This window comes from Salvelinus fontinalis, chromosome 32, assembly GCF_029448725.1.
Source record: "Salvelinus fontinalis isolate EN_2023a chromosome 32, ASM2944872v1, whole genome shotgun sequence".
NCBI lineage: Eukaryota > Metazoa > Chordata > Actinopteri > Salmoniformes > Salmonidae > Salvelinus > Salvelinus fontinalis.
The window spans coordinates 33,091,667-33,113,159 of record NC_074696.1 but is presented as its reverse complement, the minus strand read 5'-3'; the positions used below and the strand labels follow the sequence as shown (position 1 = coordinate 33,113,159).

At 45.5% G+C, this 21,493-nt stretch overlaps 2 protein-coding genes and 1 pseudogene across 2 annotated transcripts; 2 read left to right on the top strand and 1 right to left on the bottom strand.

Annotated features, from left to right (window-relative positions):
* The first annotated feature begins 2,184 nt into the window (after window positions 1-2,184).
* LOC129831110 (translocon-associated protein subunit beta) lies at window positions 2,185-6,314 on the top strand. Its single transcript, XM_055894167.1, has 6 exons — window positions 2,185-2,291; window positions 3,358-3,515; window positions 3,673-3,771; window positions 4,097-4,205; window positions 4,827-4,904; window positions 5,618-6,314. Exons 2-6 carry the CDS (start codon window positions 3,358-3,360, stop codon window positions 5,726-5,728), a joined length of 555 nt encoding a protein of 184 aa, XP_055750142.1. The 5' UTR covers window positions 2,185-2,291; the 3' UTR covers window positions 5,729-6,314.
* On the top strand, window positions 5,214-5,343 carry LOC129831491 (small nucleolar RNA SNORA57; annotated as a pseudogene).
* Window positions 6,315-6,574: 260 nt separating the features above from the next.
* LOC129831109 (uncharacterized) lies at window positions 6,575-20,290 on the bottom strand. Its single transcript, XM_055894166.1, has 9 exons — window positions 20,135-20,290; window positions 13,153-13,355; window positions 11,930-12,105; window positions 10,560-10,649; window positions 10,298-10,472; window positions 9,899-10,111; window positions 9,416-9,794; window positions 7,002-7,150; window positions 6,575-6,815 (listed from the first exon to the last, which is right to left on the bottom strand). Exons 1-9 carry the CDS (start codon window positions 20,160-20,162, stop codon window positions 6,654-6,656), a joined length of 1,575 nt encoding a protein of 524 aa, XP_055750141.1. The 5' UTR covers window positions 20,163-20,290; the 3' UTR covers window positions 6,575-6,653.
* Between the last annotated feature and the right edge of the window lie 1,203 nt (window positions 20,291-21,493).

Below are 21,493 nucleotides of genomic sequence, written 5' to 3'. Positions count from 1 at the left end.
CAAATATCTGGTTCTTATTCGCTGTGTGTGCCACTCTCTGCAGCTTCCTCATTTGTAGTTCTAAACATATTTAGGGTGTTTTTTAACTTACTTTTTGTCTCTCCCACAACGTTATTTCTCTCTCCTACAGCGTCCATCACAATTACATGCACATGGCCAATTATGTAAATTAGGCGATGACGTCATTTAGCTACTTTTAGGACAGCCAATAGCTACTTTCCTTACTGAGGAGTTGTCAACACTGCTCCTTGGGACGGCATGGAAGGGCACTAGTAAGCCAGTGACTCAGCCCCCGTAATAGGGTTAGAGGCAGAGAATCCCAGCGGAGAAAGGGGAACCGGGCCAGGCAGACACATCAAGGGCGGTTCGTAGTTCCAGTGCCTTCCGTTCACAACCCTGGGCAAGACTACACTCAATCATAGGACCTACTGAAGAGATGAGTCTTCAATAAAGACTTAACGTAAACTCGTACATCGCCTTGGTCCGTACAATTGCCATTATTTTAGCGCCCCAAAAACGTAATACTTCCAGATCAACTGTAATGTCAATACCATTGTAAAGCACAATTTCTCCCCTTTCCAACATGATCAATTACATGACCTAAACGCTGCCCGTTTCTGCATAATTCAAGCAGGCAATGAGCCCCGTCGGGTCTTTTTAATAATGGCGGGTGGGGAAGCGAAACTATTGCGTGATAGTGAGAAGGAGAGATGTTCGTGACCAAGCTAATTTAAGGCTAGCTGTTCTAGCAGTGATTGATACACTCACAAACGCTTGGATTGCTGTCGCTGTAAAGCATATTTTCAAAATATGACACGATAGGTGGATTAACAACAAGCTAAGCTATGTTTTGGTATATTTCACTTGTGTTTCCATGATTATAAATATTTTTTGTATTATTTTTGAATTTGGCGCTCTGTAATTCAGATTTCGCTCTGTAATTTCGAAGCGAAACTAATGCGTGATAGTGAGAAGAGAGATGTTGTGTGGGGAAATTGCCTTTTTTCACTCGATCTGTCCAACTTATCACCTTATCGCCTCTAAAATGTAAATAAAACACTATAAAGAGTTTATATAATGTGTCATAGTGTAACGGATGTGAAATGGCTAGCTAGTTAGCAGGTACGCGCTAGTAGCATTTCAATCAGTTACGTCACTTGCTCTGAGACATTAAGTAGGGTTGCCCCTTGCTCTGCAAGGACCGCGGCTTTTGTGGAGCGATGGGTAATGATGCTTCGTGGGTGACTGTTGTTGATGTGTGCAGAGGTTCCCTGGTTCGCGCCCGTGTCGGGGCGAGGGGACGACGTAAAGTTATACTGTTACATTGATGCTGTTGACCCGGATCACTAGTTGCTGCGGAAAAGGAGGAGGTTGAAAGGGGGGTGAGTGTAACGGATGTGAAATGGCTAGCTAGTTAGCGGGTACGCGCTAGTAGCATTTCAATCAGTTACGTCACTTGCTCTGAGACATTAAGTAGGGTTGCCCCTTGCTCTGCAAGGGCCGCGGCCTTTGTGGAGCGATGGGTAACGCTGCTTCGTGGGTGTCAGTTGTTGATGTGTGCAGAGGGTCTCAGGTTCGCGCCCGTGTCGGGGCGAGGGGACGACGTAAAGTTAAACTGTTACAATTACATACCTATTTGAAGGTTTGTGTAGAATTTGAATCGGGTTCTTAGGGCGGTGCTAAAGTGATCTTAGAAGTAAACAGCAGCTTTGAGAATGATGACGCACAAAATGACTAGGTATCCCCCCCTTACCCCGTCACTGTCCATTTCTTGTTTTTAAAGGATGAGAGAAGTGCTACACCTGGTGGAGAGAGGTTGTAAGACAGAAATAGTTGCTTTATGCGTGCTGTACTTTACGACATGACACGGAGGGTCCGTTTGAGCCATTACCATGTCGATCAACGCTTGAATAGAAACGTAGTTCACACCCCCGATTTTGAAGTCAACACAGTCGCTACAGTCCCAATAGTTTTCTTTGTAGCCTCGTTTGAATGTTGCGGTTGCGCACATTTGTATGGAATGGGATGAGTTTACGTTAAAGGTCGAGACCGAGTCTGCGTCTCTCACTCACATGGACAGGCAGACAGACCATTCCATAAAAATTAAACTCTATAGAAAGCCCTGCTTAGCTTCGGCTGGTGGAGGTCCTGTAGAACTATGTCCAGATAAAGCGTACAGCAGCACGTAAACCGGAAAGACGTCACTGACAACGTCACTCCAAACGAGGGCTGAAATATTTAGAGCATGCGTGTTAATTTTCTTTGCTGATTTGACAGGAAACGACAGGAAGGTGAGACTGCTTTATCTATTATGGTTTGTATCGTTTTATGTGTTTTACCCTGTTATAATATAAAACAGACTGAAAGGAATTCACGCTTTTTAATACATTGTCAAAGATTTACGTATTATTTGTAAATATACAATTTGCAAGTTGGCTACGTTCTTGAATGCAAGTCGTCGACCCAGTTAACGTTAGTTAGCCAAGTACACGTAAGCGTAAACTTGCAGATTTTTTTTGTTATCTAGCTGTTAACTGGCATCTCGTAGTGTTAATTTTGTCAAATTGTGGCTAACGCTTTATTGGACATGTGGTTTTTGTAATCCATTCAAGAAAATGGCAGCTAGTTAGCTAACTAACGTTCTTTCAATTTAACATCTGGTTGTAGATAATCTAACTAGCAACAACGTTAGCCATTTTGCCACCGTAGCTAACTAGGCAGGCTAACACATCTCATAGCGCCTAGTTCAAAGGTTGACACCATGTACACGTATGCTTTGGCGGTGTTTTTTAATCAGAAAATTGTGGTAGATTGGACTATAATTTTTAACGTCATTAGTTGACGTTAGATGGCTGTATTTAATTATCCAATACTATGTTGAAATCTTAGTTTTGACCCGAATGGATCAAATATTGGTCCTTTTATCCTCACTTAGCATTGCTAGTTGGCACTTCGCTTTATCTTATCATACAAAGTGAATGAGTTTTACAACATTTAGAAATATAACATTAGGCATATAACGTTAGCCAGATATGAGGCAGCAGGTAGCCTAGTGGTTAGAGCGTTGGACTAGTAACCAGAAGGTTGCAAGATCGAATTCCCGAGTCAGACGAGGTAAAAGTCTGTCCGTTCTGTCCCTGAACAAGGCAGTTAACCCACTGTTCATAGGCCGTCATTTAAAATAAGAATTTGTTCTTAACTGACTTGCCGAGTTAAATAAAGGTAATAATAAAATATGCTACTCGTGTATTTTTGTCAGGGATCAATGATTCTTTGAAACAACTGAAGTACACATGCCACTTTTTCACTGTAATACCACGAGAGTTTGTATTGACCCCTTTTCCTACTCTATTGCAGATGAGGGCCCTGTACGTGTTTGCTCTGCTGGGTCTGCTGGGTCTGGGGACAGGAGAGGAGGGGGCTCGTCTGTTAGCTTCCAAGTCCCTGTTGAACCGTTATGCCGTTGAGGGCCGTGATCTCACACTGCAGTACAACATCTACAACGTTGGAACCAGGTATTGAAAAATTACATTGAGTGTTAAGACAAGCCATTGAATGTCCGTGTGCTGAAAATGTATCTGTTTTATTGTTTGCTTCCCAATTCTGTACCCTTATCCCAGAGTGTGAGTTTTCACAATCTGCCTTAATTCTTTCTGAATACTCGCTCCACAGCGCTGCCCTAGAGGTTGAGCTGTCTGACGACTCCTTCCCCCCTGAGGATTTCGGCATCGTCTCTGGGATGCTGAACGTGAAATGGGACAGGATCGCCCCGTATCCTTTAAAGCCACAATCCTAAAATGTTTCAGCTCAACGGCTCCTAAGCACCAATCTTTTACAACGAAGCCCACAGCATACTCTGAAATTGTATTGCAGATTCTCAAGTTCAGTTGTCAAACTCATTCCATGGAGGGCTAGTGTCTGCGGGTTTTCACTCCTTCCTTATACTTAATTGATTAATTAATTAGTAAGGAACTCTGAACTCTCAACACCTGGTTGTCTAGGGCTTAATTGAAATAAAAAACCTGTAGACACTAGGCCTTGCATGGAATGAGTTTGACAACCCTGCTCTAGTTGTTTATACCTTAACCCTCCCCAGTGCCAGCAATGTCTCTCATACTGTGGTACTGCGCCCCCTGAAGGCCGGATACTTCAACTTCACCTCTGCCTCCGTCAGCTACCTCGCTCAGGAGGGAGGACAAGTTGTGGTAAGGGAGAGGAGAATCATCCACGCAGATCAGGGCCTGTATTCATAAAGCATTCTAGCAGTAGGAATACTGATCTAGGATAATGTTTTCCCTTTTACATCATAATGAATAAGATTGCATGGACAGCGTGGACTTGATCCTAGATCAACACTCCTATACTGAAATGCTTTATAAATACGGGCCCTAACCTGGGTTGAAATTATAGTTGAAATCTTTCAGATACTTTGAGCGTTTGCTTAAGCACTGGCATGTGGTCAGGGTTTGAACTTTTTGTGCTTCTGTATTGGTTCCATTGCAATAGGTAGTTCCATCAAGCAGAGCTGAAGTATTTGAAATGGTATTTGAACTCCTCTGAGAAGAACTCCTCTGTTCTCTTTTGCTCTCTCCAGTCTGGAAGTTTTTCTCTGCTACATTAACGTGCAGAATGTAGCTTAACATCAATAGCCTATTAGGCTGGTGTTGATATTTCCTGGCAATTGTTTTTATGCATTGTGCACTTGCACACATCCTGTTATGGATTTCAAATAATTGGAAACTCTCATCAATTCAACTAGACTGATGCAGAGTAGTAATGTTTGTGACCTTTTTGAGGAAATTAACCCCCCTTCTGTCTTCCTACAGGTTGGCTACACCAGTGCCCCTGGACAGGGTGGGATTTTAGCTCAGAGGGAGTTTGACAGGCGTTTCTCCCCCCACTATGTAAGTAATTTGTCCTTTCAAAGCATTATGGTTGTTATAGACCTCTTACAGGAGTGTTTGGTGATATACCACATATTTGGACATATTTGGAGTTTTTAACTTGATGCCCTTCGGGCTCATTTCCTGGGCCCAGATTACTCTTATTCCTAGTCTTAAATGCATGCTCAATGGCAAACCTTTATTGGAAGTGCTTTTTACTTGAGGAATGTCTCAATCTGAGTCCAGGAAACCAGCCTTTGTTGGACAGAGGCCTAGACTAAAATATCCTTGCAAAAATACATGGCTGGAGTATGTTCATCAAAGAACTAGACTCCATTTCTTGGCATACATATAGTTGCTCAGTATTTGTAATGTATGGAGGTAGAACAAAGCCAGTACTATGTCTTCGGTACCAGTGTGTTATCGTCTCCTGGTCCTATCCTCAATTGCTGGCACACTTGAAAATAAATGATAAGGCCTCTGTTCACCAACCAGTTACCAGCCACCTCAAAAAAACTAGACTACAAACAGCCATGTTTAATTTTGTTTAATTCTCCATGTGCTGTTTGTTTAAAATGGAACCCCACTTCAGTAGGGTTTTGCAAGTTTTTTTTACCCCTATTTTTAATGGACAAGTATTTCCCTGTTCAAAATGGTTTCTTGCTGAATTTGACCCAAGCCTTGAATTGGCTGTGACATCACATCTCCTTCTCTCACCCCCCCTCTCTCTCCAGCTGGACTGGGCCGCTTTCGGTGTAATGACCCTCCCCTCCATTGGCATCCCCCTGCTCTTGTGGTTCTCCAGCAAGAGGAAATACGACTCGCCCAAGGCCAAGAAGAACTGAACGCTCTACTCTCCACTGTGGATCTAGCTAGGGATGGGGTTAAGGTTTAATAACTTGTACCTTTTCACACTATTGTGCTGACACAAACTGCTGGCTCAGATATTTTCTTGTCACTTTGTCCTTTCCAGCATAGTTTTAGCAACCATGCTGGATGTGTAACCAGACTAATGCTGTACATCTCAGCTCTGCTCAGTAGTGTGAAAAGAGTATTAGTAGATCGGGAGGCGAGTGAGTGTATTTTTTTTTAATGGCATGATTACCCATATTGGGGGTAAATGAGAACATGTAATGAGTGATCCTGGAAGATGTGCTTCCTTGTGATCGGGAGATTGAGCTTTGTGGACTATAGCGGTTGATGATGGGCTAGAGGTTTCATTGCTGTTTTTTCTATTCCATACACGCACATGCATTACATGCAGTACACACAAAGTCCCACTACAGCCGCAATGCAAGAATGATAAAAATGGCTGCCTTTTTATTTTGTAATTAATTTGAAACCCTCAAGGTCATTTCTACAGAAAGTAATTTCCCAGGTAGCTTGGAACTTCATGTTTTGGAAATAAACAAGCTGGGTTTTATAAAGTGAGCTTCTTGTTTACCATTCTCTTTCAATCTTTTTGTGGGGTAGTGCGCAAGTGTACTCTTCAAGGTTAGATTGGGGCAGAACTTCTGTAGCTGCATTTTTGGCACACAGACTTGACATTCAGGATGATCAAGCCTTGAGTTAAATAAATATTCCTTAATCTGTTTTAAATGAACAGTAAGGCTTATTTCAAATATTTGATGTTGGTGTTGTCAGTACTTTGTTCAATGATAATTGCAGAGAGGATCTTGGGTGAAGAGTGCTTAGGGTTTATAGTTTGATTTATAGGGTTGTCATTAAGGTTTACAAGGAGTTGTATGATAGTGTCTTAGTAAAGAGTGGTCAGGGTTTGGGTGGAGGCAGTGAAGGCTTTGAGCTGGTTGGCCTCGCTGGGATCTGTTCGTATATGCTAGTGCCTGGGTCATCAGTCAAAGGTCGTTCTGAAAGAGGTGGCAGAAAGACCCCAGGTCGGGATGGGGAAGAATAGATGGCATCACCACATTGCTAGAAAAGAGAAAAAAAGATGAGCCTAAAAACGTAAAAATATTTTATGAAATATTTCTTAAACATTTCAAAGTAACTTCCAATTTCTATTTTTTTACTCTATTGAAAAAGCCTGAAACATTTATTTACAACCAGCTTATTTTATTTGACAAATAGATATGCACAGCCATATGTTTGTTCCAGTACCTGCACACTTCCGTCTGATTGAGGGGGGCAAGTAATGGCCCTGCGAGGCGGTCGTAAAGGCCGGTTGGGGACTGTCCTGGCTGGAAGGGGAACAAAACTAGGGGCCTCTCTCCTTAGGTTCAGCTCTGAATAGAGGTGATGCTGGGGTTCTGCAAATGAGAGCAGATATATTGTAATATGTATTCTGTCATACAGTTCCTTCGGGAAAGTATTCAGACCCCTTGACTTTTTCCACATATTCGGTTACAGCCTTATTCTAAAATGCATTAAATTGTTTTTTCCCCCGTCAATCTACACACAATACCCCATAATTACAACACAAAAAGTTTTAGAATTTTTTGCTAATTTATTAAACTGAAATATCACATTGAAATACACTACCAGTCAAAAGTTAATACCTAGTCATTCAAGGGGTTCTTTTTTTGTACTATTTTCTACATTGTAGAATCGTGCACACAACTGGGGAAAAAACTTAAGGAATCGTGTAGCAACCAATAAAGTAAAACAAAGCTAAGTATATTTTATATTTGAGATTCAAACACAGCGACCCCATGCCATCTTTGCACCCTTTCGGCATCCTCTTAACCAGCTTCATGAGGTTGTCACCTGGAATGCATTTCAATTAACAGGTGTGCCTTAATAAAAGTTAATTTGTGAAATTTCTTTCATTAATGCGTTTGAGCCAATCTGTTGTGTTGTGACAAGGTAAGGGGCTATATACACTGCTCAAAAAAATAAAGGGAACACTTAAACAACACAATGTAACTCCAGGTCAATCACACTTCTGTGAAATCAAACTGTCCACTTAGGAAGCAACACTGATTGACCATAAATTTCACATGCTGTTGTGCAAATGGAATAGACAAAAGGTGGACATTATAGGCAATTAGCAAGACACCCCCAAAAAAGGGGTGATTCTGCAGGTGGTGACCACAGACCACTTCTCAGTTCCTATGCTTCCTGGCTGATGTTTTGGTCACTTTTGAATGCTGGCGGTGCTCTCACTCTAGTGGTAGCATGAGACGGAGTCTACAACCCACACAAGTGGCTCAGGTAGTGCAGTTCATCCAGGATGCCACATCAATGCGAGCTGTGGCAAAAAGGTTTGCTGTGTCTGTCAGCGTAGTGTCCAGAGCATGGAGTCGCTACCAGGAGACAGGCAAGTACATCAGGAGACGTGGATGAGGCCGTAGGAGGGCAACAACCCAGCAGCAGGACCGCTACCTCCGCCTTTGTGCAAGGAGGTGCACTGCCAGAGCCCTGCAAAATGACCTCCAGCAGGCCACAAATGTGCATGTGTCAACACATGGTCTCACAAGGGGTCTGAGGATCTCATCTCGGTACCTAATGGCAGTCAGGCTACCTCTGGCGAGCACATGGAGGGCTGTGCGGCCCCACAAAGAAATGCCACCCCACACCATGACTGACCCATCGCCAAACCGGTCATGCTGGAGGATGTTGCAGGCAGCAGAATGTTCTCCACGGCGTCTCCAGACTCTGTCACGTCTGTCACATGTGCTCAGTGTGAACCTGCTTTCATCTGTGAAGAGCACAGGGCGCCAGTGGAGAATTTGCCAATCTTGGTGTTCTCTGGCAAATGCCAAACGTCCTGCACGGTGTTGGGCTGTAAGCACAACCCCCACCTGTGGACGTCGGGCCCTCATACCACCCTCATGGAGTCTGTTTCTGACCGTTTGAGCAGACACATGCACATTTACATTCACATTTAAGAATGATGTAGGCCACCGTGTTCTTGGGGACCGTCAATGCTGCAGACATTTTTTGTTACCCTTCCCCAGATCTGTGCCTCGACACAATCCTGTCTCAGAGCTCTACGGACAGTTCATTCGAGTCATGGCTTGGTTTTTGCGCTGACATGCACTGACAACTGTGGGACCTTTATATAGACAGGTGTGTGTCTTTCCAAATCATGTCCAATCAATTGAATTTACCACAGGTGGACTCCTATCAAGTTGTAGAAACATCTCAAGGATGATCAATGGAAACAGGATGCACCTGAGCTCAATTTTGAGTCTCAACAGCAATACTGTTTTTTATTTTCAATACATTTGGAACATTTTCAAAAAACCTGTTTTGACTTTGTCATTATGGGGTTTTGTGTGTAGATTGCTGATGATTTTTTATTTATTTAATCTATTTTAGAATAAGGTGGTAACGTAACAAAATGTGGAAAAAGTTAAGGGGTCTGAATACTTCCCGAAGGCACCGTATATGTACATTGTTCACTCTAGGCATGGAGAAAAATGGGGCTGTATAAACATAAAATTAAGGAGCAGCTAAAACTTAAACGGAAAAATGTGTAATGGGTAATTTCAGGTCGAATCAGGCATGCCGTGCCTTGCTCAGGCCAATAACAATACCACCCCTGAAAGATAAGTGGCTAGTCTTGTCACCTTGCCCGCCTGCGCTCCTCTCGGCATCCCGCCAACGCCCCATAGCGTAGAAGTCGATGTGTTCCTTTGCCTCTTCTTCTTCGTGTTGGGCCAGATGAGGGGTTTTCTCATAGGTGTGCAGGGGCTCCAGCTTCCAGTAACCCGGGTCCTCTGTGGAGCCACTGCTCGTGAGCAGAACGGAGGATGCTGCCACCCCCCTCTGGCCTGGTGGATTGCCCACATTGACTTTGGGAGTTATCTCTGCCTGGGAAAGCATGCTTGGTGGCTTGTTGACCTGGGCGTACAGTGCTTCGGTGTCGTCATCACCCCTCCCACATGCTCCTACACAGCTGACACCAGTTTTTGTCACATCTGGGTTGGGGGCGATCAGATTTGTCACCTGGAAAAAACATTGGTAATGTAGTCCGTAAATCCATTAATAAAGTAGACTTTTTAAGTGGGTTTGTTTAACTTACAAATGTTAAAGTGAGGATAGTTCCTCACCTCCATCAGTTCCCTAAACTGGCTTTCTGGTAGAGAACAGGACTTCTTGAGCACCTTCCTGACCACAGCATACTCTGGCATCCCGTCGTCTGTAGGGGCTGAGCTAGCCAATATCTCTTGAACTTGGACAGTGTCAGGAGCCGAGGGTGCAGTTGTCTCTCCACCTTCATCCTGCAACCCCAGTTTAACTGTACCCTCAAAACTTTCACTGAACTGCGAGAGAGAGTAAAAGAGATACAGAAAGATTGAGAAACAAACTGTTGCATTTGAGTTTACCAAAAAGGATAGTTTGCCACAAAATGTGTTTGTTAGATGTTTATAGGCAAATTAGGTTGTGCCAATGATTATTTCCCTTTCGTTCATGAAGGAGGCATGAGGTGTGGAATATGTACTCGGCACCTCGTCACAGGGCGTGTTGAGAATCTCGTTGAAGGTCCCCACGGGATTCTGGGTGTAGTGGCTGACCAGCTCCTGCAGGCTTCTATGGCGACTCTCCTCCCCAGCGATGAGGTAACATGCCCCTCTGCCACCCTCTTCTTCCTCTATGATGAAATGGCGGCATCTATCCTTTCCTCTGGGGGGAAAATGATGTGTCTATCTAAAGATGTCTTTAGGTATGTGCGTGTGTGTATGGTGTATGTGTGGTTTGTCGTGACTTTACCTGTACGAGAGTACAAAACCAATCTTTGACTCACTGAGCCTGATCAGAAAACGGCCCTGCTGTTTGTCCTTCAGAAGCTCCTCTGCCTCCCTATCCAATCAGTCAACAGACACACGCACGCATGCACACACACACACACACACACAACCAGAAAGAAAAGTTAGAACAATTCAGCTTTAACAAACTGCAAACTGCATAAGCTGTACAAACAGAGGACGTATGTGTCTTTGCTTTGACTCGTGTGTCTTTCTGAACTATTTTCTATTTCGTGTGAATACTGTATGTACACATAGCCGCGGGATGTAGGGGTGCTGAGGGTGCTGTAGCACCCCCTGAATTAAAAAAATTATTTAAAGAAACAAAAAATATTATTTTTATCACAAAGGTTGTGCACTGGGCCTTTAATAGTCCTGTATTAGCAGACCGATATAGCCTTCTGCTATGTTTTCCTCAGCAACCCCCGCCCCTTATTGTATGTATGTGTGAATGTGCTTGAATATTAATATGACCTGTTTCATTGATTGAATTTATTAGACAATTTTTTAAACATACATAAGAGAGGGCTCCAGCTTCAGTGACTAAAAACAATGACAGAACAATGTCTGTTCGTGTCATAAAATGAGTCAATAGTACCGTTCCATTGCCATAAACAACACTCGACAGGTGTCACCCTTGTCTCATTTACCTCTAATATATACAGTACAACGATCAATCCCTAATATATACAAGACAATCACTTTTACACAATATACAACACACTAGGCACCGTCACGGGCATTATCTTCTCACCCACGTACTGTAGGCCTACTCCTCACTTTCGTGACATGCTACTATTCAGCCATTTTCTCAGTAAGAACTTGAAACCGACCATGGAGGTTACGAATTTCAAGTTCTTTGGAAGACTATTCCAAAGAATGGCAGCTGAGTACAAAAAATGTCCCTCCCCATACCATACTTATCAAGGTCAGTTTCACTTCTTCTAGTGGAATAGTTGTGGTTATCCCTGACCAAGTGAAAGTAGTTACATAGGTACCTGGGGACCATACTGTGGACAATCTTATGGACAAGACACAATTTAATCTGAGAGAATCTCTCCTCCAATTTGAACCGTCTGAGGCTTCTTTCAAAGTGGGAATGGTCAAGATGAGTATGTGTATCCCTATATATGTGTTGTGTCATCTGTGGTCTTGTGTGCGCGTATGCATTTTATGTGTGTTTGAGTGTACGTGTGTGCATGTGTGTCTGTGGTCTTCTTGCTTATGCACTTGTTTCCCTGGATGTGCAATGTTTCTTTATTTCTATTGCAGATAATGTGTACACCAGTATAAGTTTCTGTGTGTGCTAGCAGTCTGACAGACAGACAGTCTAACCTGCGCGTGGCGAAGCCATGTAGCCAGCGGGGCAGGGGGTGGCCAGGCTGACGCAGGCGGGGGAGCTGCGTCCTCTCGAACCACAGCAGGGTGTGGGCCCGAAGGGACAGAGACAAGGGCTTCAGGGGCCCGGGGCCACCCAGAGTCAGAGCAGGAGACATCCTCTTCACTACTGTCTGAGATAGGCAGGGATAGAGGGAGATAGACATGAAGGGTTGTGAGATTTATAGGCCTATTCAATAGTTTCTCTGTTGAGCTGTCTGGTATCTTTTCATTATTGTGGAGATTTTAAGGCCATATTGAAAAGAAAACAAAAAAGGTGAAAAGGGAGAGCGAAAGAGAACAACGCCCGGTCCAGAAACACCCCCTAGCAACTACCACTTCGTGTAGATCTGAAAGGAAAGAGAGAGAGGTAGAGAGGGGGGTGGGAGAGGGAGAAAACGTCTGTTGTTCACACACGTAAGCTTGAATACGTTCCCACAGAAGTTACCTCAGCAGGAGAAGACAGTTATATTTTAAACACTTGATATACACTTGATATGCTATTCCATGCCTTTTTAATTCCAGCATGCAGTCAACTACATGGAAGTGGCCTACATGCCTCCCATCCTGGACATTGGGCCTTACCCGCAGCTCATCCAGTTGGTGCTCTCTGTCACAAACAGCAAGACACTACAGTCACCGGCATCTGATACAACATTACTATGTTGTATCAGGCCTATACAGTCGGTACGGTGTGTAAGTCAAAGTGTGTATGGTATAAACCTTCATAGGTCAAATAAACCCATCATAGTATTTCACCTATCCTTTCCCATTTATGCACATCAAACCGGTAGGATCTTCGAGAAGGCTCTAGAGACAGAATCTGAACTGGGCTGACCCATGCAACACTGAAGTTAGTAACTTTCAGTTCTCTTTGTTTTAACGTTTCATGAAATGGCTGTTTTTCTTAACAGAGCCACAGGAAGTTGTGTGTCTATAACTGTACTGTGTGGTTTAGGGTGTAAAGTGTGGCTGATGGTTTCAGACCTGACAATCTGACTGGAGGCTTACGGGAAATCCTCTACAAAGACACAGACATTAGAAACAAGCATTCACACACAGTAGAAATACACATGTCAATTAATGCATAGATACTTGTCAGAAAACACTATTGAAAAGCATGCACATTTGCTGATCTGGGATCTGAAGTTAAATCTAATTTCAGATTTAAATTCTGTTACCTCATTCTCCTGGCCATTGGTTGGTTTGGCTGGTAGCGCCGCCACCTCCTCCCGAGGGGTTTTGGGGACCTTTAAGCTCCGCCTGGGTTTGATTGGAGGAGTCTGCCGGGTGGGCAGGTCTTGAGCAGAATGCTGGTGTGGTACAAGCTTTTGGGGTTGGATAGGCAGGCAGCTGATTTGCTCCTGTCGCCTGCTTTCAACATCTGCAAACCAACACAAAATAATCTATAAAGCTAACCATTAACCATCACAAAAGTGACGGCTACAGAAAGCATCTTTTTGACATTGAACTAACACAATGTACTGTATATATTTATATTTTTTTATATTGAAATGTTATTTAACCAGGTGAGACCCATTGATATTATCAACATCTACAAACCAACATAAAATACATCTTATATAGCTAAATATTAACCATCACAAGTGACGGCCACTAACACAATATATTTTTTATTTAACCTTTATAAAACCAGAAGACATTGAGTTTCACATCTCTTTTAAAAAAGTTAATCCTAGCCAAAAAAGCAGCATACATATAAAGTGCCTTCAGAAAGTATTCACACACCTTGAATTTTTCCAAATTGTGTTAAAGCCTGAATTTAAAATGGATTACATTTAGATTTTGTGTCACTGGCCCGTCAAAGTAGAATAATGTTTTGAGAATTTTTTACAAATGTATTAAAAATGAAAAGCTGACATTTGTTGAGTCAGTATTCAACCCATTTGTTATGTCAAGCCTAAATGAGTTCAGGAGTAAAAATGTGCTTAACAAGTCACATAATAAGTTGCATGAACTCACCCTGTGTGCAATAATATTGTTTCATTTATTTGAGTAGGGACAGATGCAATAACATTGACACATTGCAATTTACACCATAACATGTTAGCTTGCGCTAATTTACAGTGCCTGTCCCTAAACAGTGTTTAACATGATTTTTGAATGACTGCCTCATCTCTGTAACCAACTCATACAATTATCTGTGAGGTCCCTCAGTCAAGCAGTGAATTTCAAACACAGATTCAACCACAAGTACCAGTGAGATTTTCCAATGCCTCGCAAAGAAGGGCACCTACAGTATTAGTAAATGGGTAAACATTTTTTAAAGTAGACATTGAATATCCCCTTAACCATGGTCAAATTATTAATGACACTTTGGATGGTGTATCAATACACCCAGTCACTACAAAAATACAGGTGTCCTTCCTAACTCAGTTGCTGGAGAGGAAGGAAACTGCTCAAGGATTTCACCATGAGGCCAATGGTGACTTTAAAACAGTTACATAGTTTAATGGCTGTAATAGGAGGATGGATCAACAACATTGTAGTTAATTCACAATACTAACCTAAACAGATTGAAAATTTAGAATACATCCAAAAACATGCATCATGTTTGCAATAAGACACTAAAGTAAAATTGCCAAAAAAATGTGCAAAGAAAGGAACTTTATGTCCTGAATACAGAGCATTATTTGGTGCAAATCCAATTCACTGAGTACCACTCTTCATATTTTCAAGAATGGTAGTGGATGCATCATGTTATGGGTATGCTTGTCATCAGCAAGGACTAGGGAGTTTTTTTTTGTAATAAAAATAAATGAAATAGAGCTAAGCACTGGCAAAATCCTAGAGGAAAACCAGGTTTAGTCTGCTTTCCAACAGACACTGGGAGACAAATTCACCTTTCATCAGGGCAATAACCTAAAACACAAGGCCAAATATACACTGGAGGTGTTAACCGAGACAGCATTGAATGTTCCTGAGTGGCCTAGTTACAGTTTTGACTTAAATTGTCTTGAAAACCTATTGCAAGATTTGAAAATGGCAACAACCATTTTGACAGAGCTTAAAGAATTTAAAAGAATAATGTGCAAATGTTGTACAATCCAGGTGTGTAAAGCTCTTAGAGACTTACCCAGAAAGACTCACAACTGTAATCACTGCCAGAGGTTATTCTAACATTTATTGACTCAGGGGTGTGAATATTTATGTAAATTATATATTTCATTTAAAAAAATTTGCAAACATTTCTAAAAACATGTTTTCAAAAATATATATTTAATAAATTATGAACCCAGGCTGTAACACAACAAAATGTGGAATAAGTCAAGGGGTATGAATACTTTCTGAAGGCACTGTAGTTGTAACGGCTGTCTAATTTCTCCTCCTCAGACGAGGAGGAGGAGTAAGGGTCGCACCAAAATGCAGCGTAGGTTGAATCCATAATGATTTATTTAAAGACGAAGACGAAAAAACACTTTGAAAATTACAAAACAACGTAGACAGACCTGAACATGTGAACTTACATAATAACACGAAGAACGCACAAACAGGAACAGACTACATACACGAACGAAAACGAAACAGTCCCGTGTGGTGCGACACACAGACACGGAAGACAATCACCCACAAACAAACAGTGAGAACAGCCTACCTTAATATGGTTCTCAATCAGAGGAAACGTGAAACACCTGCCTCTAATTGAGAACCATATCAGGCAACACATTAAACCCAACATAGAAACACAACACATAGAATGCCCACCCCAACTCACGCCCTGACCAACTAAACACATACAAAACAACAGAAAACAGGTCAGGAACGTGACAGAACCCCCCCTCAAGGTGCGAACTCCGGGCGCACCCCTAAAACTCAAGGGGAGGGTCTGGGTGGGCATCTGTCCGCGGTGGCGGCTCCGGCGCAGGACGAGGACACCACTCCACCATTGTCTTTGTCCCCCTCCTTAGCGTCCCTTGAGTGGCGACCCTCGCCCCCGACCACGGTCCAGGAACCTTCACCAAGACCCCTCCTAAATATAGACAACTTAGCACAGAGCGGTAGCTCAGGACAGAGAGGTAGCTCAGGACAGAGGGGTAGCTCAGGACTGAAGGACAGCTCCGGACAGAGAGGCAGCTCATGACTGGAGGGCAGCTCATGACTGGAGGGCAGCTCATGACTGGAGGGCAGCTCATGACTGGAGGGCAGCTCATGACTGGAGGGCAGCTCATGACTGGAGGGCAGCTCATGACTGGAGGGCAGCTCATGACTGAAGGGCACCTCATGACTGGAGGGCAGCTCATGACTGGTGGGCAGCTCCTGACTGGCTGCCGGCTCTGGCGGATCCTGGCTGGCAGGCGGCTCTTGCTGCTCCTGGCTGGCTGGCTCTGGCGGATCCTGGCTGGCTGGCGGCTCTGGCGGATCCTGGCTGGCTGGCGGCTCTGGCGGCTCATGGCTGGCTGGCGGCTCATGGCTGCTCATGGCTGGCTGGCGGCTCATGGCTGCTCATGGCTGGCTGGCGGCTCATGGCTGCTCATGGCTGGCTGGCGGCTCATGGCTGCTCATGGCTGGCTGGCGGCTCATGGCTGCTCATGGCTGGCTGGCGGCTCATGGCTGCTCATGGCTGGCTGGCGGAAGGCTCTGGCTGCTCATGGCTGGCTGGCGGAAGGCTCTGGCTGCTCATGGCTGGCTGGCGGAAGGCTCTGGCTGCTCATGGCTGGCTGGCGGAAGGCTCTGGCTGCTCATGGCTGGCTGGCGGAAGGCTCTGGCTGCTCATGGCTGGCTGGCGGAAGGCTCTGGCTGCTCATGGCTGGCTGGCGGAAGGCTCTGGCTGCTCATGGCTGGCTGGCGGAAGGCTCTGGCTGCTCATGGCTGGCTGGCGGAAGGCTCTGGCTGCTCATGGCTGGCTGGCGGAAGGCTCTGGCTGCTCATGGCTGGCGGACGGCTCTGGCGGCTCCTGTCTGGCGGACGGCTCTGGCGGATCCTGGCTGGCAGGCGGCTCTTGCTGCTCCTGGCTGGCTGGCTCTGGCGGATCCTGGCTGGCTGGCGGCTCTGGCGGATCCTGGCTGGCTGGCGGCTCTGGCGGCTCTGGCGGCTCATGGCTGGCTGGCGGCTCATGGCTGCTCATGGCTGGCTGGCGGCTCATGGCTGCTCATGGCTGGCTGGCGGCTCATGGCTGCTCATGGCTGGCTGGCGGCTCATGGTTGCTCATGGCTGGCTGGCGGCTCATGGCTGCTCATGGCTGGCTGGCGGCTCATGGCTGCTCATGGCTGGCTGGCGGAAGGCTCTGGCTGCTCATGGCTGGCTGGCGGAAGGCTCTGGCTGCTCATGGCTGGCTGGCGGAAGGCTCTGGTTGCTCATGGCTGGCTGGCGGAAGGCTCTGGCTGCTCATGGCTGGCTGGCGGAAGGCTCTGGCTGCTCATGGCTGGCTGGCGGAAGGCTCTGGCTGCTCATGGCTGGCTGGCGGAAGGCTCTGGCTGCTCATGGCTGGCTGGCGGAAGGCTCTGGCTGCTCATGGCTGGCTGGCGGAAGGCTCTGGCTGCTCATGGCTGGCTGGCGGAAGGCTCTGGCTGCTCATGGCTGGCGGAAGGCTCTGGCGGCTCATGGCTGGCGGACGGCTCTGGCGGCTCCTGTCTGGCGGACGGCTCTGGCGGCTCCTGTCTGGCGGACGGCTCTGAAAGCTCAGGACAGACGGGCAGCTTTGAAGGCTCAGTACAGACGGGCGGCTTTGAAGGCTCAGTACAGACGGGCAGTTCAGACGGTGTTGGGCAGACGGGCAGTTCAGGCGCCACTGGGCAGACGGGCAGTTCAGGCGCCGCTGGGCAGACGTGCAGTTCAGGCGCCGCTGGGCAGACGGGCAGTTCAGGCGCCGCTGGGCAGACGGGCAGTTCAGGCGCCGCTGGGCAGACGGGCAGTTCAGGCGCCGCTGGGCAGACGGCAGACTCTGGCCGGCTGAGGTGCACTGTAGGCCTGGTGCGTGGTGCCGGAACTGGAGGTACCAGGCTAAGGACACGCACCTTCAGGCTAGTGCGGGGAGCAGCAACAGGACGCACAGGACTCTGGAGGTGCACAGGAGGCTTAGTGCGTGGTGTAGGCACTGGTGGTACTGGGCTGGAGACACGCACCACAGGGCTAGTGCGTGGAGGAGGAACAGGGCTCTGGAGACGCACAGGAAGCCTGGTGCGTGGTGTAAGCACTGGTGGTACTGGGCTGGGGCGGGGAGGTGGCGCCGGAAATACCGGACCATGCAGGCGTACTGGCTCCCTTGAGCACTGAGCCTGCCCAACCTTACCTGGTTGTATGCTCCCTGTAGCCCGACCAGTGCGGGGAGGTGGAATAACCCGCACTGGGCTATGTAGGCAAACCGGGGACACCATGCGTAAGGCTGGTGCCATGTATGCCGGCCCGAGGAGACGCACTGGTGGCCAGATGCGTTGGGCCGGCTTCATGACATCCGGCTCAATACTCACTCTAGCCCTGCCAGTGCGGGGAGGTGGAATAACCCGCACCGGGCTATGCACACGTACAGGAGACACCGTGCGCTCTACCGCATAACACGGTGTCTGCCCGTACTCTCGCTCTCCACGGTAAGATCGGGAAGTTGGCGCAGGTCTCCTACCTGACTTCACCACACTACCCTTTAGCCCCCCCCCCCCCCCCCCCCCCAAGAAATTTTTGGCCTTGACTAACAGGCTTCCTACCGCGTCGTCGTGCTGCCTCCCTTCGCCGGTATCCCTCCTCACACTGTGCCAGAGAATCCCAGGCGGGCTCCGGCACTCTCCTTGGGTCGATCGCCCACCTGTTGATCTCCTCCCACGTAGTGTAGCCCAGATCCTTCTCCTGCTTCCGTGCTGCCTCCTCATACCGCCGCCTCTCGGCTTTAGCTGCCTCCAGGTCTTCACGAGGGCGGCGATATTCTCCAGGTTGAGCCCATGGACCTTTACCGTCCAGTATTTCCTCCCATATCCAGAAATCCTGCGATCGCTGTTGCTTTCTGTTACGCCGCTTGGTCCTTGGTTGGTGGGTGATTCTGTAACGGCTGTCTAATAAGGGTCGGACCAAAAGGGTCGGACCAAAATGCAGCGTAGGTTGAATCCATAATGATTTATTCAAAGACGAAGACGAACACGAAAAAACACTTTGAAAATTACAAAACAACAAAACGACGTAGACAGACCTGAACATGTGAACTTACATAATAACACGAAGAACGCACGAACAGGAACAGACTACATACACGAACGAAAACGAAACAGTCCCGTGTGGTGCGACATACACAGACACGGAAGACAATCACCCACAAACAAACAGTGAGAACAGCCTACCTTAATATGGTTCTCAATCAGAGGAAACGTCAAACACCTGCCTCTAATTGAGAACCATATCAGGCAACACATTAAACCCAACATAGAAACACAACACATAGAATGCCCACCCCAACTCACGCCCTGACCAACTAAACACATACAAAACAACAGAAAACAGGTCAGGAACGTGACAGTAGTAACACAACATAAAAAACATAACAATGAATGTAAGTTAAAATGGTGTAAAGTGCATACTTGCTCTGACAATAAATCAATTCAGATCACTTTTAGCATCAACTTCAGATAATGCAATTTTCACATTAGTACAAAGGATTCACTTAGTAGAATAAACACAAAGAATCAATTGTATAACAAACACATTGGTTCCGTGAGTAAGATTTGGTCAGTTGATGCCTATTATCTGTTGGTGTCTTAGTGGAGAACAGGTGGAGTGTAATCAAGCTAGTCAGGTAACTACTCTTGTGTGATGAGTAACCTTTTTATGAGACTTGCCTTAGCTCGCACAGCTAATGCCTGTAGGTTTTAGCTTAGTGGGCTAACACAATCTTTGGCTGCGCTGACAAACCTGTCTATCTCTTTCAGCCCAACAGCAGATCCGTCACTTGGTTTGGTATAAAGCTGAGTGATTGGGCTGGGGAAATGTAACCACTCTCAAATTCATAGAGCTATGGCCAGGACTCACAGTCAGTGAGAATGACATGATCTTTCAAAAACTTTTTTTGAAACTATACATAGTTTGTTAATTAACTAAGACTGTTGGCAACAAAATTGTAAGCAATGGTAAACATGAGCAATGATATTAAATGAATTAGTAATGAAAGCATTGTTCCTACATAGTCCTGACTGAATATAAAATTGTTAAAAGTATAAGCCTGACCTTTTAAGCGCTGGTAGTCGAAGTCCATGTTGATGTTTAAAATAGGTTGTTACAAGACAGCTGTGAAAACGGATGTCTGAACATCTCTTTCCTCCTCTACATCAAATGTAGTTTGTCTATGTGTGTCTACGAGAGAGAAAGAAAGGGAGAGAGAGCGAGAGTGACAGAGAGAGTGATAAGGAGGAAGGGGGAGAGAGGGAGGAGACATAATAGAGAAATAAACAAGAAGCGTTTTTGTGGGTGGGGGAGGGAAAATGTCATCTTTACCAATTTCTTAATTACATAATGACGTCCTAAGTTGTGCATACATATAACATATGTGATATGTGCATGCATCTACAATTGACGTATTATTTTTTCAATAAAATAGCAACTGCTCATGGCTGTCACTTTACCCATGCACATTCTGCATTTATCATGTTAGAGAACTGAGAACCCCCCGGGTGAGTCCACTCACGCACGCACGCACGCACGCACGCACGCACGCAAGCACACACCACACACACACACACACTCACACGCACGCACGCACGCACGCACGCACGCACGCACGCACGCACACACACACACACACACACACACACACACACACACACACACACACACACACACACACACACACACACACACACACACACACACACACACACACACACACACACACACCCCTCTCTCTGTCTCAGTAACAGTACTGCATTCTGTCACTTCTTTCTCTCCACTTCCTTTCACCTAAAAATATCCAAGTGAGTCAAAGCTGTGTTTGTCTCAACTTGTCATGTGACTTGGCACTTACTAATTATGAAGCATTTATAGCTGTTTGTTTTTCTAAGAGCTCATATTATGTCCACAACTGTTCTGTTCCATCAATGTAGGTCTGCTTACTGTATATTACTATGAAAAAATACAAAATAATAATTTACTACATTTATTAATCAGGTGTATTCCATTCCTTTTTTATAATTAGTATTTATCTGAATATTAGGCCAAAGACTTGTGGTTATTCCAATGTGAAAGACAACGTGAAAGGATGAAGGCAGAACTACAGTAGGCCTAAGCTACTTATAAAAAACAGTTCAATTTTACTTCCACAGAGTGGCGCAAGAACCAAACGCATCCCACAATAATGTTTTGGTGACAGTACGGCACACGTGCCATAATAAAAACATGACATCTTGTTACAAACGGTCATAGGCCAACTGCTTATCATCATCGTCATTATTAATCATCATCATCATCATCAATTCATGAATGTCGATAATCAAATTTCAATGAAGAAGTGAGTATAGCCACACCACAGGAAGCCACATGATGTGGACATGGTCACAGGCAACACACACACACACACACACACACACACAC